This window comes from Perca fluviatilis, chromosome 17, assembly GCF_010015445.1.
Source record: "Perca fluviatilis chromosome 17, GENO_Pfluv_1.0, whole genome shotgun sequence".
In the NCBI taxonomy this organism is placed as follows: domain Eukaryota; kingdom Metazoa; phylum Chordata; class Actinopteri; order Perciformes; family Percidae; genus Perca; species Perca fluviatilis.
This window is the reverse complement of record NC_053128.1, coordinates 5,818,624-5,845,301: the sequence shown is the minus strand read 5'-3', so window position 1 is coordinate 5,845,301 and position 26,678 is coordinate 5,818,624. Positions and strand designations below refer to the sequence as shown.

General features: G+C 41.2%; 1 protein-coding gene across 7 annotated transcripts in view; it reads right to left on the bottom strand.

Annotated features, from left to right (window-relative positions):
• Nucleotides 1–2,522: 2,522 nt before the first annotated feature.
• shroom3 (shroom family member 3) overlaps nt 2,523–26,678 on the bottom strand; it is a 147,079-nt gene continuing 122,923 nt past the window's right edge. For 6 of the 7 annotated variants that reach the window (XM_039779675.1, XM_039779676.1, XM_039779673.1 and 3 more), the window contains 14 exons: nt 26,316–26,465; nt 25,209–25,684; nt 23,171–23,398; nt 22,778–22,988; nt 21,548–21,860; nt 18,000–18,076; nt 15,019–15,101; nt 14,166–14,913; nt 13,782–14,043; nt 12,923–13,068; nt 9,512–9,611; nt 9,231–9,396; nt 8,948–9,069; nt 2,523–6,096 (listed from right to left, as the gene is read on the bottom strand). In XM_039779675.1, the coding sequence (XP_039635609.1) occupies nt 5,710–6,096; nt 8,948–9,069; nt 9,231–9,396; nt 9,512–9,611; nt 12,923–13,068; nt 13,782–14,043; nt 14,166–14,913; nt 15,019–15,101; nt 18,000–18,076; nt 21,548–21,860; nt 22,778–22,988; nt 23,171–23,398; nt 25,209–25,684; nt 26,316–26,465 (3,469 nt within the window). In that variant the 3' untranslated portion in view covers nt 2,523–5,709. The remainder of the gene's footprint in view (nt 6,097–8,947; nt 9,070–9,230; nt 9,397–9,511; nt 9,612–12,922; nt 13,069–13,781; nt 14,044–14,165; nt 14,914–15,018; nt 15,102–17,999; nt 18,077–21,547; nt 21,861–22,777; nt 22,989–23,170; nt 23,399–25,208; nt 25,685–26,315; nt 26,466–26,678) is intronic. The other variant, XM_039779674.1, reaches the window with a different exon arrangement.

The window sequence follows — 26,678 nt, the reverse complement described above, 5'->3', positions numbered from 1 at the left end:
TGACAATTTGGTTGAAAGAAACCCAAAATTTCTGATATAGAAACTTGAAAAATGGGTCAAATTTAACCCAAGGACAACAGGAGGGTTAAGTTACCAGCTAATGCTAGCACCAGCTAATGCTAGCACCAGCTAGCTAGCGTTGGTTGACAAGGTGCTACTGAACACTAACCCAGACATTGTTAGTCAACCAAAATGTTCCATTCAACTTTGATGAAGTGAAAACACATAGGGAGAGAGGGTAAAAGGTTTACTGAGTTAATAAATCTAGTGAGAAGTAGGATCATTTCCCCATAGACTTCGATGGAAACAGACTTCTTTTTGGAGCCATTGGAGTCGCCCCTTGCTAGAAATGAGATTCAGGTTTAAGGCACTTCCGCATTGGCTTAACTTTTCAGGCCTGGAAGTTGCTGCTTGTTTAGCACTACCACGGTTCACATTCAATAAATCCTAATAAAGAAATGAAAAATCTTTGAATGATTTCCTTCCAAAGCCATGTAAGTGTTTTTTGATCTGACCCCAATCAGCAGGATGTTGTTGTCAGTGCCCTCCAAAGCAGTTACAAATGACCACTAAAGGAGCAACTTGGTAGCTGAGTGGTTACAGGGCATTACTGCGCCATATTACCGCAATATCCTGGTTTTATTGCAGGCTTGAGACCTTTGTTGCATGTCATAACCCCTTCTCTCTTCCCATTTCCAGTCTGTCTTTACTTACTATCAAGGCAAAAATGCCAAAAGACAAAAAAAAGCCCCATACAAAATGATTGATTTTAATGTTTTTTTTGTGATATGATAACGCATTACATTGCATACACAAGGCCATTTGATCCCTTGTTAATATTCTCAGCAAAAAAAAGAAACGTCCGGTCACTTTTAACTGCTTTTATATTTTAAGCAAACTTAACATATGCAAATATTTGTATGAACATTAAAAGATTTAACAACTAAGACATAAACTGAACAATTTTCACAGACATGTGACTAACAGAAATGGAATAATGTGTCCCTGAACAAAGGGTGGGTCAAAATCAAAAGTAGCCCTCAGTATCTGGTTTGGCCACCAGCTGTACTGCAGTGCATCTCTTCATGTACTGCACCATACTGGCCAGTTCTTGCGGTTGTTGTTGCCATCCTGCACCAGGTGTGATATTCAGATGTACCGATCCTATGCAGGTGTTGTTACACGTGGTCTGCCACTGCGAGGACGATCAGCTGTGCTTCCTGTCCCCCTGTAGCGCTGTTTTAGGCGTCTCACAGTAGGGACATTCCGATGTATTGCCCTGGCCACATCTGCTGTCCTCATGCCTCCTTGCACCATGCCTAAGGCACAATCATGCAGATTAGCAGGGACCCTGAGTCAGTAGAAAGGTTTCTTTACTTTCCTAATTTTCTTATAACTGTGACCTTAATTACCCACCGCCCTTAAGCTGTTACCTTTTCAACCATTCAACATGTGCATGTTCATTAATTGTTTATGGTTCATTGAAAAAGCATGGAAAACATTGTTTAAACCCTTTACAATGAAGATCTCTAAAGTTATTTTGATTTTTACAAAAGTATCTTTAAAATAGTGTCCTGAAAACGGGGCGTTTCTATTTTTTCTGAGTTTATATAAATAACAGCTGTATGCAGATTTACACCAGCAATCATTTTTGTGGCCGCTTGGGGGCAGAAAACACAAGCTGTAAACACAACACTAGCTGTGTTTCCATTAATTGTCAACTGAATTTTAAAGCTTTAGTGTGTAACTTTGTGATATTAATCAACGTCCGTTACATTCAAGCCATTGCCAAATGAGTTGCTACAAAGCTTATTAAGACCATCAGTTTCACAAAACTCTCTCTGTATTTCTCAGTATGACTATGATCAGAAAATTGAACACACACACTTTAGAGCATCAGAGCATTTGACTGCATTCACCACAGCGATCACCTATTCCCAACTAGCTACAGTTACAGTCCTAGTTGTCAATTCTCCATTACACACACAGACCTGCTTGGTTGGTTTGCCTTTATGCTTGTAGTTGGATAATGGATTTTTGTTGATTGAAGGACTATTGATTATTGATAGATATTGCTAATGTTAAATAAACCTTATAGTACCTTTAAAGAGCAGTTGTCTGTGATTATTTGTGCATATGTGTTGTAATAACAGCTAGTTGTAACGTAGCTTAACTTCAACCTTTTGTAACCAGGCCTTAAACAAAGGCACCAAATGTACAGACATGTTATCTGCTTTGCACTTCGTTTGCAATTCTGCAAAACACTTCTGTGTCTATGGGTGTGTTGCCAATTTCAGATAGTGTTTTGCATTTTGAAGAGAAGTGTTTTCCCAATGATTGCAAGAGTTTTCATTCCTGAACAAAGTTTCTAATGACTGACTGACAAAAACTATAATAATGTAAGATAATGCATGTATGCATGGCAACATATTTATATTTGTTTACTGTACAGAAAAAGCAGCCAATTATCTGTCCCTCCATTGTGTGTGTGTGTGTGTTTTCAAAGTAATTTACAAAATACATTTATTTTGCAAAAAATAAGAGCTGTTCTTTAATTGTCCTTCTTTCATAAAGCCAACATTGAATTTCCTTCTGAAAATAACATGTACAAACAATAATGAACAGTAAAACCTTGGTTATTGTGTGGTGTAATGTTTAGAGAATATGACAAACACAATATTTAAAAGGTGCTCTAAAAACTATAACAGTAAAAGGAAACATGTACTGTTGGTGTAGAATGAAACAGGTAAAAAGCTGATCAGTACTTTAACTATTTGAACCATGTTAGAGTCACCAGATAAATTGAACTGAAGGGAAGCCAAATAGCACCTGCTACATGGATAAACTGATGTGACTCAAATATAATCCTGATCCTTCATTGGCAGACATAAGAGTTGATCTAAAGTGGAAAATGTTTTCTGTGGTAAACTACTGCCCAGAGAGGACAGTGCACTCTCAAATGAAGGTAAAAAATGCCAAGCAAATTAATAACTTCAGAAGTGATATTTTTATGACTGTGACTTAAAAAGAGTAAGAGAAAAGAAGATGGTGCAACACTTATTACTACAATTATTACTATATTATCATTTTATTGTTTGCATTGTCTTGACGTTGCACCTTTTTCCTTTTCATATGTACTTTACCCACTGCGCACAAATTGATGACCATAAAAAAATATTTTCTGATTCCAACAATTATTAATCCATGAGGAGGATAGCCCCTTAAAATAAGATCAAAGGGGCAATCAACCAGTTTTACACATTAAGACGATTAGTTTACTTGTGATGAGCAGTTCTACTCAGCCTGTGAAAACATTTGTGTAATGTCTACTGTGGATCTGTAGGAGAAGTCTATAACCCTGACGATGTCATAGTGACGTCATCACGGGAACACTCAGAAAATAATGTTTTATTCCTCTGACTTGTATGGCGCTCCCTCTCTTCATTCACTCTCTAACTCGCTCCACCACCACTGCTCTCTCTTTCTCTCTGGCTCATTGAGCCGGAGGGGAAGGGCCAACTTTGAGAGCTGTATGTTTATGAATTTGGTGATTGACAAAACAATTATCAGCAATTTCAACGACAATGCTGATAAATGTTAGCCTAGAAATCCAGACCCAAATCCAAAAGATTAAGGGTCTGGCAATGAGTAATGAAAATGGCCCAATTCGAGGGGTGGCACCAAGCATGCATTTGAAAATCTCACTGCACGCAATTGGAAAACTACGACCAAAGCCCCATACGCTTAGCTACCAGTGGAGCTAACTGGTAGATTAAACTCTTGCCGTATCCGGTCGGCAAAATAGCAAAAACATCCTTCGAACGCCATCTTCTGTTCCTCTTTTAGATAAAAAGCCAAGTCTAACTCGTTCATTGTAGCGGCCAAAGCTGTTTCAAACAACTGGTGTTCATCCGTAGCCATCTTGCAATGTTTAATTAATGACTCTGACATCGCAGCGCTGTCGTCATCTGCCCCTGGCCCGCCTATATCAGATACACCGATGTGATTGGTGCAGCTTGGCTACAAGGGCATAGTTAATGAGCATCATTACTGAATGCCAGAGTGACTCGCTGAGCAAATTCAAATTGTGCTCTCGTGAGAACTCTGGATTTCCAGGGTAGATAAATGTTTTAATTGTTGCTTATTTTCAATTTTCTTTATACATTTAATATCTTTTGGTATAGTAAATTGTGGCATTTGTTGTTCTTGACATTTCATGTGTGAAATATCTGACCAATTAATCAGTCACTGACTGAGAGATTATTCAGAAGTTAGAGTAATGGTGGTGGTTGTAAAAAACTCAAAAAAAAAGAATTGATATTTTTGGCCCAAACACAACCTCAAATCCAAAATTAATACAAGTTGATGTGTGCAAACAAGTCATCCATCTTTGGAATATAAACTTCTCCATTTTTTTGACATCAAATGTTTCAACACATCAACTTTCAAAAAGGCAGAAGTAGAACAATGTGTATCATTCAGTGAAAATTCTGAAGCAAACAGTAGTCAAGCTGCTACAGCAAAAAGTGCAACAAGCTCCAGACATACAGACAGTAGTGACAGTAGTAGTATTACAGTCTCATGTGACAGTAACCAGAAGAGCTACCGTTCAGGATCTGTGCACTCAGTTTCTGAGAGTTTTCATTATTTTTGTAGTGGTAAAATAAAAACAGCGTCCCTCCACTTTTGGTGTTAATGTATTTTTATAAGTTGACTGTACATGTGCGAAAGCTGACCTGGTCTTCAAACAATTTCTGAAATGTTTGACAAGATGACAATATTATTATTCTTAAAATTATGGCATTTTGTCTTTGGGAGATAAAACACCTGCTCACTTGGTCTTGTCAGTAGAAATAAAGAGTCCCTGGAGGAAGGTCTAAATGTTTGATGTTCCTGAAAGCACCATCAGGGTTATCAAAGGACAATTCCAGAGTGTTCTGACTTTTCGCTGACTTTTAAAATTAATTTTCTATCTTTTTACTTTTAATTCAGGCTGCTAACCTGTCTGCACCAGGATTACGGTCAGTTTAATTAAACCCATTTGGAGTTTACAGCTGAAAAGTTACAGCTGAAAAAGTTCTCATGTTATATAGGTGAATGCAGGGCCGAAACTACTACTGAGGACATTGAGGTCCTCTGGCTTTCCAATCTGGAATCTGGAAAATGGAACATAAATTGAGGCTGAACTTTACATTTACAGATTTAAATCGCTGCTCTCGTCGTTACTGAGAAAGATATTTAGAATATTTAGATATTGAAAGCAAAAATATCAATTATTTTTAACATAAGAGCTGGAAAACTGCAGGGAATTACCCATAACAATGGAATTGTCCTTGGAAATATTTGACAATGAAATTCCAACCTGAAAACACCTTATGGCCCTTTGAAATCACCTTTCAGATCAGAGGATCATTAAAAATGTTGGCAGCAGTCAGTTTAGTCCAAACAGCGCTGGTTGCTGATGGTGAGGTGGACAGAGGTGTAACCTACAATTGAGTGTGGACAGAATGAGGCACATTAAAGGCTTTTCTTCTTCATATGCAAAATCTACATAGTTGTTTCAGTGTGAACAGGCCCAATATTCCTTTGTGTAAAGCTCCTTCAATTTAGAGCATCACTCAAGCTCAAAGTGAGTTTTTAGGGAGCCAATTGTCTCTTCTTCTTTCCCCATCCTTCACTGCCACTCATATTAGTGACCTGTCCGTGACATTACAGTGATGTCACAGTGGTGGACCTGACTAAGTGGGCGGGGCCTGGAATAGCAGAGGGTGGAAAAGAGCAGTGGGCCAGGCTTGATGATGAGAATAAATTCCCTCTCAACCAACCGTGAGCCTCCGCCTGCTCCTGCGGCAGGCTCTCGGCCAATCGCGTCAGCTGCTCCTCCCCCTGCCGTATGAGGTCGTCGAGGTGCCGCTGGCGAATCAGAAGGGAGGGTTTGGTGCTGACAAAGCGGCGGTAGTCCTGTAGCTGCAATTCTGTGAGGTAGCCAGACAGAATGGCATGGACCACGCGCTGCCGCCGGTCCAAGTTCTCCTTCAGCTCCCAGGCGTCTTCGGTTTGACCAAGGAGCAGAGAGCGTTTGTGATAGAGGGAGTCCTGAACGGGAGGAGATGACAACAAAATATTTATCAGTTTATACACAATCTCGTTTATTACTAATACTTTCAAATGTTCATGTCAACATCTAAATGGACTACAACTGCAAATTTCAAACAGCAGCAGTGTGGTTCTAGGATTATAGGCAGTCACTTGGGTCCACTTCCTGAATGGACTGGCACAAAACAAACGTTTTAACAGTGGACATTTTGACATGTCACAGTTGGAAGCACAGGTAAATAAATGATGGTTAAATTCCAATAACTTGCTTCAGTGTCAGGGTCCTGGTATTGTGCATGCTGGCTCACTGTCACACTATCATGGCTTAACGGGCAGGCTGTTCTCATTCACTGTTCGTACTCAGCACTGCAGGCACACTGATCACTTGTGTTGCATGACATTCGTAGCATAACACGTGAAAAAATTTGCATAACTTTTCTTAAAGTGATGGTTCGGAGTAATTTCACCCTAGGGTCCTTTGCACCATGACCTCGAGCCAAACACCCCCCCAGAAGCTTTTTTCACCTGGGTCGAACATTAGGAGAATTAGCGTAGAGTAGCGTTATCAGCTGAATAGCTTAGCGCAGGGGCTAACGGATCCAGTGATGTATCTCGTAAATGACCCCACTAATAATGCCCGAAATGATACCAAACGTAAAACTCATAAAACGATGGATTGGAAAGTTTGTAAGTACACCAGAAGTTTATGTAAATAACACTTGCCTGCTGGCTTCTGCTCTCTGCTGTTGTTGCTGCTGTAAGACGAGTGCTATTACACAAATTACAACACCGAAAAGAGATACAACAAAAATATTTTTTAATTTAACTTTTTTTTTTAAGTAAGTATAACTAGCAGGAGACAAGTAATAATTGAGGTAAGTTTGAAGACATTACCTTATTTAATCATTAAATTAATAAATATTTTTGTTGTATCATAGCATAGCGTCAGCAGCAACAACAACAACAACAACAACAACAACAACATGACTCCGAACCATCACTTTAACATGCTTTTCCCCCAGAATATCCTTGTCTCAGCCAAAGTCCATCATTTAGTGTAACTACACAAAATTCTTACTTAAAGTAATTTTAATCATGAACCAGCTACCATAAAACTGTGCCTCAACTTTAGTAACACCCAGTTAACTAATGACTGCTGTCTTTAGGGTGTGTGGTGATGTGAATGTTAGCAAGTTGTTACCACGACAATCTGTCCATAACTGCCTTTCAAACCACATGACATGAACTGAGATTACACATGGTGACTTCATTTCTCTGCTTCTCTTCATAGTCGTCGGATTCATCTACCAACCCTTTGTAGGCTGACTCAGGTTTGCCTTGGTTTGCCCAGCTCTAAGTTATGCTGCTATAGTTTTAGACTGCCGGGGGTGACCCATTTAAGGTAGATTCTTGTGTGAGGTATCGTTGAACTCAGCAGAGAGTTCCTTTGTTGTTGATGATGGTTATCCCAACCCCCTACACTTGGTACCACTTTTGAAATGCACCATCTCAAACGCTGTGTCTGACGGTTGCGCAAATGCAGGGCCATGTGGATTGGCGTGCGCCAGTAACCCCGATGTGTGCAGAAGAGCGAGGGCCCGTCCAACACTGCTTGCAGCTTTAATACATTATGTTTTTTTTTTTTTATTGAATAATGTGTTTTACACGTTCTTGAGTAGTGACCCCAACACTGATGATATCAAATATCAGAGGCATAATACCATCAAGAGATGGTTTTCAAAATAAAAGACTGTCTGTTTGTTAACTTACTTGTAGATGCTTTTTGAAATTTGAAGTAGCCTTGATGGAGCCACAGACTGGAGCACTGCAGTGCTTGCATATGGCTCTGTGGTTTCCAGGTGTTCTTGTTGGAATTGGTTCTTCAAAATGAACTACAGTTAACCTTTTAGGCCTGCTATTATTTTCCATATCGCTGTTATTACAGGTGTAAAATCTATAAACGTTTTTAATCTGAAGTGAGTAAGGGACTTCTGAAACTTAAAAAGTCCAGTGTTAACCATCAAATTGTGTAGAAATGAAGCTTTCAAACAAATGTCCACCTCAAATTGTTTTAAATACTTCATCAAACTTAATTATTTGTTCTGTGACTAGAGCTTTTAACATTCATTGCTTGGGGAAAAACATTTCCAGTTAATGTAATCTGTACAAATAGTTTAAACTAATATAATTTATAGAATATGTAATGCAATCATATCTGACATATATTATAAAGCTTCATTGTTAAACACTTCACTTAAATTATGTATATGAATTTCTTTGAATTTTTATTGAATTATAATTCTGCTTCCTTTAATTCTAGATCCTGTTTTTGACATCAATTCAAATTCAATTCAAATTCAAGAATTTAATTGGAATTTAGGAGCCATTCTCAATTCAATTCTAAATGGTGCACAAGCCTGCCACCAAGCATCAGGGTCTGTCCGGGGTTTCTGCCTGTAAAAAGGAAGTTTTTCCTTGCCTCTGTTGAACAAAATGCTTGCTCTGGGGGGGGATTGGTAGGTCTTGGTAAATTATAGAGTGCATTCTATCTGTAAAGAGTCCTGAAATAACTCATGTTGTGATTTGACACTATAAATAAAATTGAAATTGATAATGATTTCTAATAACTAGAATACTTCATATACTGTATGTATATTTACTGTAGAGCCATAGCAGATTTGCATGGGATCAAAAGCACAAACGACCTGCAGTTATTAAAGTCACAGGAGACCTTAAACCCAAATAATACGAGTCCTGTGTAATACACAGTTACAGGTGGATGGGCAGGTAAATAGGCTCACGGAGAAGTAAACACTCCAGTGTCAGACATGTAGATTCTGTCCTGTCTTACCCTCTCGTCTGCCATGTCCTCCTGCGTCAGCTCCTCTCTTTCCAGAGTGTGCAGAGATCTGTTGATCCTCGACAGCCGGCTGCACAGAGACAGCAGCAGGTTCACGATCTTCTCCAGATCTCCTGCAAATACAACCAGGTCAACATCTGAGTTTCTGACACACTGCAGGTATATAACCAAAAAAAACATCGAAGCTGTAGTCACTGAATATTGATAAAATAATTGTTGTTATTGGTAGTTTTTAATTGTTTTTTTTACAGAAGCAGACAGTCAGATGTCGTACCAATGAACATGCTGTACTTATCCCTCTCGTTGGGTTTGAGGCGTTCCAGCACCAGTGTTTCAATGCTTGCCCCCAGCGCCTGGTGACATCTCTCCTCCTCACACAGCACCTCTTTCTCCTGCCGCAGAGCAGCCACACTGCACCTCAGAGCTTCACACAGCTCCACCTAGTAAACAGGGTGAGAAAGTGGATAGAATATATTAACTAATAATAATAATGATAATAATAACAATAAAAACAATAATATGAGTGAAGAGCTTCATAAGAAATACATTGTTTACCTTCCTGGTGTTAAGGTCTTTCCCATCCTCATCCAGATCCGTCTCCTTCCCTCGATTCGTCACTGGGCTCTGAGCAGGATCACAGACGCCATCTTGGATTCTTTGAAGGGAACATTATTTTAACAATCAATATGCCATTTCATATTCATCTGTATAGTCATCTGTATATATATTCTCTCCACCTGTAAATAAATGTGTTTTTAGTGTACCGTTACTACTCTCTCCTAATTTTCTTTATTTCCTATTTTATTCGTTGTGTATTTTTCTATGCTATTTATATTTAATGTGTATTTTCTTATTTGTTGTGCTTCATTTAGCTGCTGTGACAAGTAAATCTCCCCATTGTGGGATCAATAAAAGTCTATCTCTCTAACCTAAATTTTAATTTAGAAAATTATTTGAATTGCTATTTTCTCAAGATCTGTTTATTAATTTGATGTTTACACTGCTGCTGCTTATGGCCAAGAGGAGATATATTTTTCAAGCTCAGTAATAGAGCAAAAGGAAAGAGAATCACATAGAATGCAACAGAAAAGGAAAATTAATGAAGCTATAAAGAGCAGGATAATGTACAAGTTTAAAAACTAATCCAGAGTTTCCCTCAAGTACAGCCTCTTAAACATTCAAACTTTTTTACACTTTTTGATATGAAAATATGAATTTAAATAAAAAAACAGTCAGATTGGGAGGGGCCTCTATCATAAGAAGTTCACAATAAAAGTTCATGTTGATGCTGTATTTCTATCCAACTCTGGCCACTAGGTGTCAGTGTTGTTTAGCTGTTTAGACTGCAGGAAGCCATCTGTCTGTCACACACTGATATGCACATTCATCTGCTATGGTTAGAAGGAAAGACAGTAAAAAAAATAAGAGTCACATATGTCCTCTGGACAGAGACTTCAGCCTCTTAATCATGTGGAAATTGAAAACCTTTATCCAGTTGGTTTTACAACTAAGATCAGTAATGTTTTTTATTAATCCACAGTTCTTCTATGATCCGTCTGTGTAGTGAAGTTTTATGAAACAGTCACTGTGGATGTGGTTCTTTCCACACTGTTGAGAAACATGGATCCAGTTTGTCTGGTCTCTCCTGTCCTGGCTGACAATGCCAACACCCTCTAACTTCAACACTTAGTTAGTCTTTGCCAGACCTTCCTCCAAAGCGCGCTGAAGGATCTGGCTACTCCACATAGCATTCGGGGATGGGAGGAAAACATGCTCTGGTTTAATGCCATTTCTTTAAACCAATCAGAATCGTCATAAACTAAACTCTGCACAGAGCTGCTGCAAAATAGTTGTGGGAGAGAAAACTCAGATTTGACAGATGGTCTAGCTAGCTGTCTTAATTTACCCTGCGGAGATCTGAGGAGCAGTCAATCATAGTCCTCATTAATCCACCGAATTTAAAATTCCATCACAAAGAAAGCTGAAGGAAATGCAAAATACATGCATCGGGCGGAATTTCCTGCGGCACCGGAGCAATCCCGGAAGTGGAACATCAAGGATATAGACTAACACTTAGTCAACAGGAGATCTTATTTTTACCCATGTTACATCATCACTCTTGCCTGTTTCCAGACCTCCTGCAAATTCAAATGAATCTGGTCGTCTGTTCATTGAGTTCCCTGGTTGGAGAAGCATTCGAAACAATTATAAGAATGGGGACGTCATCTTCCTACACAGCTAGCTAGCTATCCAGCTACATCCAAGGTTGAACCCAATGCTGCCATGACCTGGACAACAAAGCCTCAAAACTAAATATACTCATTTTCAGGAATGGCAACAGTAACAAAAGCAAAGATCTGTTCCAACTTTAGAACTTAGAGGAAAAAATGACTTCCAACATTGTACATTATAGCTGCAGAATATGTTTCACCGAGGTCAAAGCTAAAACACTATCTTCCTGCAACTAACTTGACTGACTATGTATAACAGAGAAATGATGGCTCTAAATTGATGGTTGTTTGCCTTTGTTTTAATGAGGAAACATTCATTCCCTGAACACCAACAAACCAAAACACATTCAAGATGCCACTGACTTTAAAAGTTACAACATGCAGAGGCAGCAGATGTTTGTGATGTTTCTTCTCCGTATCAGCAGCAGATAAGAGAATAACACTGTCAGCAAACACAACAAGAATGACAAATGTTGGTTTACAGGAAGTCCATTTCCCCCAATGATAATGTTATCCTTCAGTTGCATGAAGTGACCTTCTGCAATGTTGGTCTTATGGCTAAATAAACACACACAAGATAAAGGTCTTTGTCCTTGTGTTACAAATAGTTACATAAAGCACTTTGAAGGAAATTCTGTGTGATCCTCCTCCAAACTACATCATCAGTCTGTGATGTTCAGTGCATTCAATTGTTGCAGTGTTGTATAAAGTACTAGAAAGCAATACTTGAGTAAAAGTACAAGTACCGTACTAGAAAAAGACTTTGGTAGAAGTGAAAGTTACCTTTTAGAATATTACTTAAGTAAAAGTCTAAAAGTATCTGATATATTCTGTACTTAAGTATCAAAAGTAATTTTCTGATATTTAATGTACTTAAGTATTTGAAGTAAAAGTAAAAGTTTTTTTTTTTTTAAAAGCAAGCGGTTAGAACTTTTATTGTGTCTTTTTTATAGTAAAGCATAAAGCATATTCAGGGTTCCCATATCTTCTTAATCTCATACATCAAATCAAAATCACATTCTTTTCTAGGACTTTTCAGGCGCAATTCGCTTAAGTTCAAAGAACAAACATTTTTAGAGCTGACATCAATGTACAGAAACATTTCTTGCAACACTGGTGTATGACGTTATCTTCACCACTACCCTGTTCACCGAGTTCACCACTATCGTCGGGGTGGTCGCAGGGCTCAACATAAAAAAAAATCCCCACTGGCCCCCGGGGCCAGTAGATCAGAGTTTTGCTGGCCCCTTCTACATTTTTACATTTAGTAAAAGTGAAAGTTGACATAAATTTAAATAGCGAAGTAAAGTACAGATACGTGAAATTTCTACTTAAGTACAGTAACGAAGTATTTGTACTCCGTTACATTACAACACTGAATTGTTGTCATTCGCTTTCTATTTGATATCCACTGTACTGCATTTCCTGCATTTCACTGTTGTTCTTAGGTGGAGAGAGTGACAGCAGTAGTAATCATCACAGAGTTGTATTTTGAGTAAAGTGTGGAAATTCCTCTGTACATCTGCATCACAAACAAACTAGCAAGATTTAATAAGGAGTGCAGAGTATTTCATAGAAAGTGCTGTTTGAACTCCTTTTGTTTGCAGGAAAATAAATAAAAATATTCACACACAAAAGAGTGTTTTGATGATACTAAACTTAGTGTCTTAGTGTATTTAAAACAAAATTTAACATTTTTAAGAATATTCAAAGGCAAAACACATGACAGAATTACCTTTCCTCCAATCTGCTACTGCCCCTTCGTTGCCATGGTGATTTACCAACCAATCTGATGTTTGGAAAGATCTCCTCCATAAGCTCTACAGTGGATTTACCTCCCCACGTGTCCAGGAGGGGCACCAGAGAGCGGTCCTGCAACACCTGGATACAGTGAAAAAGGAAGAATCAAACTATATAAAACAACAAAGGTGGAGTCAGATCTAGCCAAAGTCACCTTTTATCTAAACTCAACTGTAACGGCCTCTGAAACCACCGGCACCTCACAGTGACGATACCCAGCTCACAGTAACCTTTTCTCGGCTAAATTTAACTGTAAAGACCGCTAAACATAACGGTCGCCTAATTTTGTAGGATACGAATTGGTGTGCATACGTTTTCATACAATATCATGTTGATATGATACATGGGAACACGTTTAGGAGAATGCGCTGACTAGGAACTACGACAATGGTAGTGTCAAAACTAGGAACACTGGCAAAAGTAGAGTCAGAACTAGGTACTACAAGAAAATCAGAACTGGATTCTACAACAAAAGTAGAACTAGGTACGAAAACAAAGGCAGTCAGAACTAGGTACGAAAACAAAGGCAGAGTATAAACCACGTACAACGACAAAGAGTGTCAGATGTAGGTACGAAAAGGCAAAGGAAGAGGGAAAAACTAGGGACACTGATTATGGTAGAGTCAGAACTAGGGAGAACAATGAAGGTAGAGTCTGACCAATGTATGACAACAAAGGTAGAATCAGAACTAGGTACAACAACAAAGGTAAAGTCACAATGATGTCGACAAAGTAGAGTCAGAACTAGATAAAGCGATCTTTATTCAAATTAACTGTTGACTCCAGGTACCCACCAGCTGCTGGGCCAGCGCTTCTACTCGCAGCTCCTCAGATGTCTTTTCCCTCTTGGGTAGAGGCTGGTACTCAAGACCTAGGCTGTCCTTGGCTGTGGTGGATGTGGTGATGGAGGTGATTGTGGAGGGCTGTGGCTTCAGGGAAGGAAGGAGGATGGACATAGGCGAAGGAACGATAGAGGAGGAAGGGGACATTGGAGGGGAGTGAAGGGATGATTTCCTGGCTGGAATGACGGGGTTGTTTAAGAAATCCATGCTAGCACTAAATACAGGGAAGAGAACAGATAAATGGAAAAAGAGAAAGAACCGGTAGAAAAATCAAATAGGGTCCATCAATAATACATTTCAATTCAGGTTTAAATATGAAAATATTTTACAATGAACCTTTCCACAATCTGGTGTCCAGCTTCCTGCTCCAAATCGAGGAAAGGAGGAGGAGGAGGTGGAGGGAAGTCCTCCGAGATGCTTCTCTCTTTGATTAGTGGAGGAGGTGACAGAGAGGCAGGATTTTGGAGGAAGACTTCGTCAAAGTCCTCCTGCAATAGGCCTATGGAGGATTCAAGTGGTTGCTGCTGGTCAATGGAGCTGGAGAGGCTGGACTCAGAGATTTGCAGAGAGGACTGTTGCTGGGGAATGGACGGATGGGAGGATGGGGGAGGGGACGACACAATGCTCCCACTGTCCTTCCTGTTAAGTGGGGATGCATGTTGAAAATGGGGCAGGCAAACTGGTTTGGCGTTTTCTGCAGAACACCCTCCTCTCATCTCCAAGCTGAAGGCTCTCCCTCCATATGTGTCCTTTGCGGTGTCTTCTAATATGCTGGCGTCACTCAAACTGTGTATTGTCTGTCTGTCTGTCACCAGGGTTTCATTGTAGCCAGCAGTGTTACTGCCATCACCGTCACCTGTGCTGGGATGCGGGACGCCTGGGAAGGTGATGGCATCCAAGTTGGCTTGGCTTAGCCTCTCGCTAGCTTGCCACTCAGCGCTGCCTCGGTTCTGAGTCCCAGGTGGGGAGAGGGGGCAGGGCAGGCCAACAGAGGCTGCCAAGGTGGAGGTGCTGTGGGCTCGTTGGCGCTCGCTGGTCCTCTGTCGCTCCCTGCAAGTGACAGTAGTGTGGGAGGAGCCTGGGTCTGGGATCAGAACACAAGGAAGGGTCACAGAGGACTCACAGTGCTAGGAGATATATTTGTTATTTGCCCATGATAGTGAATGTTTTTATTTTTTATTTTGCTCACCTTGCGAAGGTCCTGCAGACTGGACGGTGTTTCGGGAGTGTTGAGGAGAGACGAGGCCGCCTGATAGCTGGACTTCTGCAGATCTGAGAGACAGAAAGACAGGGGAGGGAGTAACATTACAACAGACTTTATAATGTTCAGTTTAATTTGTGGCTGTTTCAGAGAGAAGTACATTTAACTTCATTTAACTATGGAAATATCTTTACTTAAGATGCTTATACTGTATGCAGTTACATCTAAGAAAGAAAATCTCTAGTGGTGTAAAAGTAATTTGCACTCCTCACCACTAGGCGGCGAAATTGACCAGTAAATGGCAGAGTGAACAGAACTAGCGTGAATTCTCTGGAGTTTTGAAAAAGCTTCTATTGATGTCGGCAGCCATTACGCTAGTAGAAACTACAGTGCAACTAAATGTCTTTCTTCCGTTAATTATAGGTAAGTAAGCAATTGGCTAGCAAGTTTGTCAAGCTAATACCAAGAAATAGGTTGCAGCAGTTTGTCTTTCGACTACACTTGCAAGATGGGACCGAGCTCAAATAGGTTCGGCAACTTTTTATAGTACAAAATCACTGTCAATCAAAATGAGATGCAGTCTTTCGACAGACCCTCCAATCATCACGCAGAAGCCCGGAGTCCAGGCCAGCCCACTCCTTCAGTCACCCCCAGAGATGTTGAGCGTCCATGGGCAGGACATAATCGCAGCATTTATCCAATGACTGTCTAGTTTCGAAGCACTGAAAAAAATTGTTCAAAGCAGCCCCATTGAACTCCATGGACGCCTTTAGGGGAAGCCAAGCTTCCCTTGCAGTCGTAAAGAAATCGCCTCTGGTCCATTATTTTTTTAGTCTAGGAGTGGAGGTAATGTTATTAGCTAAAGTCACTGTGTTGTCCGGGCATCAGTACACACGAAAACATGGTAGGATAATGACAACTTGCAAATCGCTTAATACTGGACCAATTTCAAAAAAGGTTCCAATTACTCACTTAGACACAAACAAATTTGAAAAATAGGGTACAGGTTGAAAAATATAGAAGTTGCCCTTTAATACAGTATGGCAGTACACTCTCCATAGAGCAGTGGCACACTGCCTGGATGTAAGGTAAACAATCTAAAAACTGATGGAGGATTTGGAAAATTAACAGAAATGAACATGCAATTTGTAGTTTATTTGTAGTGTTATGGGTCTTCCAATTATGTTCTGTATAAGATTTATCATTTACTTGTTACTGCCGTCCAGTTTTTGAACATTCAAATTTCTGATCTTATGGGCTGCTCAGTAGCTAGTAGTGGTGCATTCATTTTCCTGGTTCCATTCAGGCATCAGACAGATATGTGTAAACACAACCACAGAATTCCTGAAGTGACCCCTGACCTTGACATTTTGAGAGTAAACATATTTAAGAGTTTTAAGTGAATAAATCCCTGTGGACCGGAGTTGGTATTTTGTTTATTTTTCTGTGTCTGTGCCAGTGCCAGAAATTCCTCAGTTCCTCCCTTCTTCACTCCTCTGTCTCACCTTTCTCTCCTCCTCCCAATGAACTTCTCTCCCCTTAACTCCTTCTCTTCTTCTTTCTTTCCTGTCATCTGAACCCTTGACTTCTTTGTCTCATTTTTTACCTTCCTCCATCCTCCTCTCCCCTCCCCTGCATCTCGTACTTTCATACCAAGGCACCTTCCTCCCCAGTAGCTTTCAGAAAGTCTGCCGTAAAGCTGCCTGGAATTCAATTTCAAACTTTCTCTCTTTTTACCTCCTATCTCTTTTGTTTCCCCTCTTATTCACCCTCCTTTAACCTCCTCCCTCTTCCCCTTCCCTTCCACGTCCTTCCTCATTCCTTGTGGCTCTCTCCTTTCCTCATCTTCTCCTTTCTTTAATCTTTTCCTCCCCTCCTCTACCTATGCTGGGCATCAGTGGGACCGGGAGGATCTGTAGTATTTGAATCAGCTTTCAAATTGAACGGGGAGCCATATTTGGCCATTTGGGGGCAGTGCAAAGTCAGGCACTTTAGCAATAGAATTGTCAAAATCTTGATTTTGGAGCTGGATTTTCTCCATAATTCCACTGTAGATATGGACATGCTGGTCCTTCCCCTACATAGTTTTAATCTTTCCCTATTTCTTCCTCCTTCTTTCACCTACCTTAATCTATCCTTTCCCCCCCTCTTTTTTCATCCTATGTTTCACCTCCTCTGTTCATCCCCTTCTTTTCCTCTCCTTACTTGTCCTCAGTCCTTACTTCCTGTCCTCCTCCTCTCTCTTGCTCTCTCTCTGTGGTGCCAGTAGCAGGGGCACACAGACTCATAAGGCACCAGTTAGTTTTAAAATAGCAAAGAGCCTAAAGCACACACACACACACACACACACACACACACACACACACACACACACACACACACACACACACACACACACACACACACACACACACACACACACACAAACACACATCCTGGCCTATTATGGAAGAGAGCTAAAATATCAGCACAGAAATGTGAATTCCCATGATCCCCTAGTTCTTTAGCAGGAAACAAACAGCAGTCTGACATTGTCAAATTAAGTGTGGTTCAGCATTGACATCTATATTTTGTCTTTTGTTCTGAAGTCTACCTTTTATTGATTTATACATGCTAATAGAGGTTACTGATCTGAACCAAGAAACATGATAAATGATATGACATGAAGGGACAGATTTGTTAGGAATATAAGTAGAACAGTCATCTTAAAAGAATGGCTGTTCCTGGCAAAATAACACGGAGCACATAGTGATATACACACACCCACACAAAGCTCTGATATATAAGGCTGTGGAGGCAGTTAGACTGGTTTGAAATAGTTTGAATTCCTCTTAAAGTAATCTGACACCATCCTTGTAAACGAGTGAATGGATGATTGTAAGAACCCACAAGGAAAAACCTGATCTGAATGTTGAACCATCAGCTGTTTGGTCACATGATCACTTGATCTGATTGGAGGTGTGACATACCTGTCCTCAGCCAGAGAGCGATGTCCAGGTTCAGAGATAAAGACCCCAAACATCTTGACATCACCTGGAGGGGAGTCCTGAAATACACAAAGACAAGTTGAGTCTTTTAGGAAGAGACTTCCACTACTTTTGTTTTTCCTCTCCTGATGGAGTCATATTGTATCATATCTCATATAATTTATAATTCACATCATTGGGAATCTACCAGCTGGGGATCGAGGGTGCATTCGAAATTGTGGAAATCTTAAACACTTTGACAGAAAACAGTAATTGTGAAATATAAAGTCTACTTTATATTTACAACAGGACAACACAAATGGGCCATTTTAGTGACACTCCCACTGCCGCACAACACTGTGGCGAATCACCGGATCACTTTTTCTGGTCTGAATGTGCCCTTAGAGCTGTAAACAGCTTTAGGTCTCCACCACAAACTAAACATGTCTGTGTATTCAAACACAGTTCTACATTTACATAAAAAAAAAACTCCATCACAGACTACACGCAGTACTGCATCAATCAAGTGTGATAAAAAATACAGCAAAGGAGGTTTTTTTGTTGCATTTTAGGCCTTTATTTGATAGGAAAGCTTGGGAATGAAAGGGGAGAGAGAAGGGGAATGACATGCAGCAACCCCACATCAATAACATTACCCGGTCTGCCTACTTCCACCTATGAAACATCAATCGCCTCTGCCCCTCCCTCTGCCCCTCCCACGCTGCCGCCATCCTTGTCCACAGTCTCGTCACTTCCCGTCTGGATTGCTGCAACTCTCTCCTCTTCGGTCTCCCTCACAAATCCCTCTATAAACTTCAACTGGTCCAGAATTCAGCTGCCCGCATCATAACTTGAACCCCCTCCATCCACCACATCACTCTTGTCCTCCAACAGCTCCACTGGCTCCCGGTCCAGTTCCGTATCCAATTCAAAGTCCTCCTGTTTACATTCAAGGCCATCCACAACCTCGCCGCCCCATATTTGTCTGATCTCCTCCAGGGTCCCACTCCCTCCCGCTCCCTCAGATCCTCTTCCTCCATAAACCTGTCTGTCCCCTACGCCCGTCTCACCACCATGGGGAGCAGAGCGTTCAGCAGCTCTGCTTCCCGTCTCTGGAATTCATTACCACCTCAACTCAGAAACATCGATTCATTCCCCCATTTCAAATTGCAACTCAAAACACATTTAAAACACTGTTTAAAACTGCCTATTCCACTTGATGTCAATTGCTCTGCCTCTTTCTGTTGTTTTTATCGTTGTTTAGTTCTTCTTCTTTTAGTTTTTGCTGCTTTTCAATGTCTTATGTATCCCTGTACGGTATACTTTAGTGCCGAGAAAGGCGCCTTTAAATAAAATGTATTATTATTATTAAAGGGCTGCAGGTCGGAATTTAACTTGCAGCCGCTGCACTGAGGACTGAGCCCCTGTATACGGGGCGCATGCTATACCAGGTGAGCTAGCCAGGCGCCCCGGAGCTATGTTTCATATGCAGTTTAACATTTTTTCCTTACTTGTGTGTTCAGGGACAGTTTAAATTCCTTGTCAGCTGCTAAACTTAAAAAACATCCACACTGTAGAAGCAGGACTGTATGACCCTGCAGTGTAAGAGGACAGAGTGTCTGTTTGTCTGACTGAAGTGTAATGATGTTTATGTGACACCGCCTGCTCTGATCACTGAAGGAGATAAAAGACAAATTCATCCTTTACTGCATTCCTTTAAAAACTCTGTAGTTGGGTGTCTGATGTATGTACAGTATGTGTGTGTGTGTGTGTGTGTGTGTGTGTGTTATCTTTTCTATCATCCACATCGGACAGCGCCCAGTGACCGTCTCCGGTTCTCTGGCACCTCACAGGAAACTTTGAGGACTCTGGGTATTTCCTGTGTGACTCAAATGTCCCATAATCGCAAAATGTCGTCAAATAAATGCCAACAGGGCCATGAATGTATGTACGTTTTCTTGGCTTTCCGTTCAACTTGATGATATATTTAATTTTGGACCAAAGTAGATGAAACTACAATAACCTCCTTGCAGTTGTATACATTTGCCAACCAGTTGGCAGTTGTTGCAGTTTACATCCATGTCTGTCCAGACATACATAAAATATGTAGTGAATGCTTGGAAGAAATTTAATAAAAAGTGTATTTTTTGGCTAAACACCTGCTTAACACCCATTTTCAACCTGGCAGCACAGAGGATCTATGATTAGTGTCACCAATTCAGTATCTGACCAAATGTCTTCCATTCTGTTCCTGAGTTATTGCGTTGAATAATGGCCAAAAAAGCATTTTTGCAGAACATTATTATGTCACAGTTAACTTGACCGTTGACCTTTTGGAAATTAAATCTCATCACTTCTGACCTTGACCTTCAAAATCTAATCAGTTTATCCTTGATTCCAGTGGACGTCAGCTTTTCTTAGACATGAGTAGGGGGGGCGCCAAGGAAAAAAGGTTGGGAACCACTGCTCTAGGGGATCTGAGATATCGCGTTCACAAGAATGGGACGGACAGATGGACGGACAAACCGAAAACGTATTACCTTCGACCTGTCTACCTTTGTCGCTGGCACGGAGGCGTAAAGAAAATTGATAAGATGAATGGTGAGATGCAATTGTTACACTGTCGTTGTAAGACGCAAAGAGGAAGTTATTGTTTCAATATTTTATCTATTGTTGCTAACGACCACAAGGTATACAGTAGAACTATGGCTTTCTCGCCCCCCCCCCCCCCCCCTTTTTTTTGGGGGGGGGGGGTGTCGCAGAGGGACCCCCCTGTTTTTTTTTTTGGGGGGCCCTTTGTTTTAAACCCCCTGCTGTACCATCGCCTGACTGGCCTCAGTCAACTGAACAAAGGGGTTGCATTTTGTTCACACAGGCTAAATTGGTCTGAAAGCACCTACAATAGAAGCAAAAAATCCCTGAGGAAAAGATCTTGTTGTTATTGTAATATTGGTCACACTTTTACTATGATTCCTTATAAAGTCACGCCATTCTGTTGTTGTTTCTAACTTTCTGTCCTAAAATGTCTTTAGCCAAAGTGGTATTGCTTCATACCTCTTTGCAAATGTATTAATTAGAAAGTATACTATATTATTTTGCATCTTGGGTTATTACATAATGTTTTTATCCAGTTATGATGGACGGACAAAATTGAAATATTGTAAACAATATAGTATTTCATTAAATTCATCTGTTAATGTAAAGCTATTATTTCTAAAACTATGTCTAATGTTATAATTTGTAACTTATAATGCTTATAATTCCTGGCTAATTGTCTGCACAAACTACCAGCTACCACCTAATGCAAGACTTATCACCCACCACTCACATCCACAAACTCAATTTATATTCTGATTATGTAATTTCTTGATTCTATAATAGTGTTACTGCTAACTTGCAACTTGCAACAAAATTACTGCAAAATAACTTTAAAAAGAAACAACTTGGCGAAACAAAATGGTTCAGAAAATCCACAGTAAATTCAGTAATTTTGGGCTTGATAACTAAAAGGTTAACTAAAAGGTGAGCTCATGGTAGAACTACCGTGTTACCTGGTTCAGTCTCTCTTCTGTAGGGGAGGAGCGGCAGCGGTAGTGTTGAGGAGTCATTTGTGTCTTCTCAGATTTCTCCAGGAGATTCTCAGCAGAAGCTGTCTTCCTGGAGTCCCGAGCTGACCCGGCCCTCTGCAGAACCCCATTGAGCTGCTTGGACAGTCTTATGTTGAGTTGAGGCTCTGTGGCCAGCGATTGGGGGTCCAGGCCCAGGTCTCTGCTAGAGGACTGACTCTGTCTGCTGAGCCCTGCGTCCGGGATGATATCCTGGAGGATCTGGGCCTGAGGCTCAGGAACGGAACCAGAAGGAGCACTGGGAGTAGAAAACAGAGAGGAGTTATTACATTGTAATAATAATGTAATAATTCAACTCCATATTAAAATGTAAATGTAAGGTATTCCAATCATCCACTGGTGAATGTGAATTTCAAAATGTAATGACAATGAGACATTTCACTTAATATAGTGCGTAGGCTCTCTCTTCTCCATGAGGAATTCTAAGTAATGACAGCAAAACTGTCGGTGCATCCACATGATACAAGCCTTCCGTGATCGCGTGCAACTCTCACCCAAGCTCCATGCAGTTGCTTGGAGGATTAAAAAACATGAAGTAGGGCGCCTGGTTAGCTCACCTGGTAGAGTGGGCGCCCACATATATAGGTACTCTCAACACAGCGGCAGCGGGTTCAACTGAAACCCTCTCTCTCCCCTTTCAAGTCTAAGCTGTCCTATACAAATAAATGCCTAAAATGCCCAAAAAATTATCTTAAACAAAAACATGATATACTCTTCAGAAGAGCTTCACTCTATTTTCTGCACGCGAAAGTCAAGGGCCGACACCATTTTCTGAACATAGCCATACTGAGAAATACAGAGAGAGAGGTGTGGAGCTGTCTTAATTAGCTTTGCACCAACTCATTTGGCAATGGCTTGAATGTAACGGACGTTCATTAATATATACAAAGTTACACACTAAAGCTTTAAACCACAAATGTTGAGTTATGTCAATGGATACGTGAAAACTTAACTGCTGGTGACCAAAGTCATTAGGTTTCATCCTTTTGGGAAAATTAATGTCTGCACAGAATTTTATGGCAAACCATGTTGTTGAGATAGTTTGGTATGGACCAAAGTGGTGGACCTACAAACTGACAGACCAACATTGCCATCCCTAAAGCCACACTGCTAGCAAGGCCAATTAACTGTGTTATATGCTGTTGGTTTGGTTACCTAAGAGGTGGTTGCGCTGGAGCCCTCGGAATAGTCACCCTGCCCGGGTAGAAAAAGTTGGACTGGAGGCTGCGCAGGTCTGCTTCAGGAGGCAGGGTGGAGCAGAGACGCCTCTCTCCAAAGGAGAAGCTTCGATCTGCGCCAGAGTCCTGGAGTGAGAGCAGGCTGGAGGTGGATGAGAGGCTTAGGGTGTCAGAGTGACAGGAGGAGACTAGAGAGAGGGAGGGAAGAGAGACGGAAGAAGGGGAAGAACAAGCACAGGAAAAAACAAGAAGGAAGATTAATTAATTAATAATTTATTTATTTGTTCCGCTTGCTTTACCCACCATTCTTTATCAACCCATGAAACCACCACCCCTTACCACATTTTCTTCCCTTCTGCTCTCCACCCACCTGTATAGTTGTTGTTTTCAGGCTGTAGATAGGCACTATGGGGCCTCAGTCCACTCCTCTGTCCTCCCTTGTCTCTTTTCACACTTCTCTTTCTCTCCACGTAATCAGCCAAAGCGTTGTGCTGAAGCTGCCGCAAGTCGGGCCTTGACGTGGCATTTTGCAAAGCCCCGCCCCTGACACGACTTGCTACAAGCTCAAACATCTTCCGCCGATCTGCCACGCTGGTCTCTGACAGACAGGGAGATCAGGGTCAGTGCCCATGGTTAGCCACATACAGACTCTTGATGTTTCTGATGTGACATAATAGATACCCAAACATCATAATACTGACATTCCTAATGTATTTTTTGACTGAACCCCAGATTCAGTAATAATATTGTATGACACTTACTAAAACAAACATTTTTTTCTAGATTACAATTTTAAGTAATAAGCCCCCCCCCCACTACAATTTGACATTATCAAACATCATTAGTACAACATTAGTTTGCCACTACATTGTGTACACACATTGTGTCTATAGTCTATATGTTTTATGTATTTAACAAGTCAAGACTAATTAGATTATTTTATCTTGTTTCTACATTAAAGACATGCTGTATTACCCAAGTCATTTTGATCCCTTGTCATTGTGATATTTGCAATATTGACTTCAGTATTTGGAGATCTTGGCCCTATTTCAGGTAGAAGGTTTAACAAACTCTGAGTCTAACCCTGATGTCTGAGTTGATTTACCCTTAGATGGGAAACGCTGAGTTTTCGGTTTCAGAACAGCTGATAAGAGTTGGTTCAATCAACTCAGAGTAGGTTCATGCGCGTGCACCACCACAATAAAAAGGCAGCATGAATGGAGCAATGATACTACGATTCACCATGGTAACAACCACAAACAAACGGGTCGGCGGAAATACTCATGTGCACATACAGAGAGTTAAAAAAAACAAACAGCGGCTGCTGCAAAAGAGAGAATTTGCGTTGGAGAAAATTGCTGCTAGAGTAAATGCGTATATTCCAATATAGTGTATATCATATTTAATCAAAAGTATAGCCTAATATTACTGGTGAAATGGTATTGAACCTATAATCTATTTCATTTAGGTGCACTGCGGACGAAAAAGTCCTAGGCCTACTAATCCCATTCTGAGGCTGCAGCACCATCATTAACAGAATTATAATTCATAATCTTTTATTTCAAAGGGTTTACATCATTCACCTGCAATACTGTGGAACTCTTTTAAAAAAAACGTTTAAAACACGTTTCAGAGCAAGTCACACTCTACTGATGGCGCTTTGCTACACTGGCTTTACTAAAATGCTCCGCATCACCAATGTTGTAAAGAAAACTGCCATTTGCAAAAAAACGTAGGCTAGGCTGCGACACAAAGAATCTGCTGGGATGTAAGAGCATAGATGGGTGACGTTAGTGATATGAGGACGGATAAGATTATGTAGGATACATAACTGATCGACTGGGAAGAAAAACAATACCGCTCAAATAGGTTATCTAAAAATTAAAATGTCAGGGTTTCAATATCATCTCCCGACATATAACACCCTGCGAAGTAAAGCAGTTTCTTCATCAACGGGATCGTTGACAAAAGGAAATGCCATGTTTTGAGAAATAAAACGTTTTATAGTCTGCCTAACATGGTTAATAAAGCAACATCATTTTTTTTAATATTCATGCCGATAACAAACTGCACTAAAATGCGCCTGATACAGACTGAATGAATGAATGAGGAAATGAAAGAGCGGGTTGTCAGAGGAAGGAAACTGAGAGAAGAAAACCTGCTCCCGACCAGGTTAGGATCACAGGCTCAGTTACCATAGTAACTGACTCTGAGGTGAAGTTACCTCTCTTTCTGAAACAGAAAACCCAGAGTTTCCCTCATCTCCGGGTTAACAAACTCAGAGTTTTCGCTAAACCTGCTTTCTGAAATGGGGCCCTTGTGGCAGGTATTGGCAGAGGTTTGTCACCACTATGAGGGATGTAAAGCCACAGCTGTTTTTATATCTGCATTTTCTAAAGTTTATTTACCTCCTCCACGCCTGAAGAGGGCATCTGTCTCTGCATCTGAAATCCCGACCTCGTTCATGTTCTCTGGCTCAGAGTACGATTGCTTCTTCTGGTCCACTGTCAGCCGCTTGCGGCCACAGATCCGCATCAGAGCAGGAGGTCCAACCGGTGGGAGACTGGGGAGGGCTGGGGGGCTCGGGCCTCGAGTCTCTGGGCTGACCACATGCCGCTCCTTTGGGGTGTGAAGGGAAGTGAGCGGTGGTTGCGACTGTGGTGTAATGACAACGCCCTGTGGTTTGGGCATGGTTTTTGGGCCTTTTTTCTCCAGGGAGTGGTGTTTGGCAGGGACAGGTGGAGGCTGATTGCTGCTGGAGGAGGAGATGAGAGGAGTAGCTGCAGGAGGTGGGGGGCTGATCGAGGAGCTGAGGTCTCTCCGTCTGAAGGAGGTGGATTGCAGGACTTTAGACTGGGCGTCTTTTAAAGAGTCCCTATAAGATCTGATTAGAGACAATTGTCAGGGTGTTTGAGAGAGACTCAAGACACTGACCAGGAGGAATACTCTGACCTATTGAAGACTCTGACCTGTGGTTTTTACCTGTTGGAGTACTCTGACATGTTGAAAGGACTCTGACCTAATGGAGCACACTGATCCATTGAAAGACTCTGACCTGCTGGAGGACTCTGACCTGTTGAAAGACTCTGACCTGTTGGAGGACTCTGACCTGTTGGAATACTCTGACCTTTTGAAGGACTCTGACCTGTTGAAAGACTCTGACCTGTTGGAGGACTCTGACCTGTTGGAGGACTCTGACCTGTTGGAATACTCTGACCTGTTGGAATACTCTGACCTGTTGAAAGACTCTGACCTGTTGGAGGACTCTGACCTGTTGGAGGACTCTGACCTGTTGGAATACGCTGACCTGTTGGAGGACTCTGACCGGTTGAAAGACTCTGACCGGTTGGAGAACTCTGACCTGTTGGAGGACTCTGACCTGTTGGAGGACTCTGACCTGCTGGAAGACTTTGACCTGTTGGAGGACTCTGACCTGTTGGAGGACTGGCCTGTTAAGAGACTCTGACCTGTTGGAGGACTCTACATGCTGAAGGACTCTGACCTGGGACTCTTACCTGTTGAAGGACGTGTCCTGCATGTAGCCCAGCATCTCTTGGATGTCCTGTGTCAGGGGGAAATCTTTGCTGCTGTCACCCTCCCTGGATTCGTCCAGCTGGAAGCTGCTGCGGCTCCTCTGGAGGGCTGACCTGGGATCTACTGGGGTCCTAAACACCACACAGTAGAGTAGTAAGAAAACATAGCCAATTTGCAATACATGAACCAAACATGGTTTTACTAATGGGTAACAATTTGAATCAAAATACAAGTGAATGCAAATCATTTTGGGCCTTAAAGGCGGACATTTTTTAAAATACAGTTGCTGGGGTGTCACGTGACCTAATGGCGAATTAGTTGTTTGGGTGAAGGACGAGCTCCGT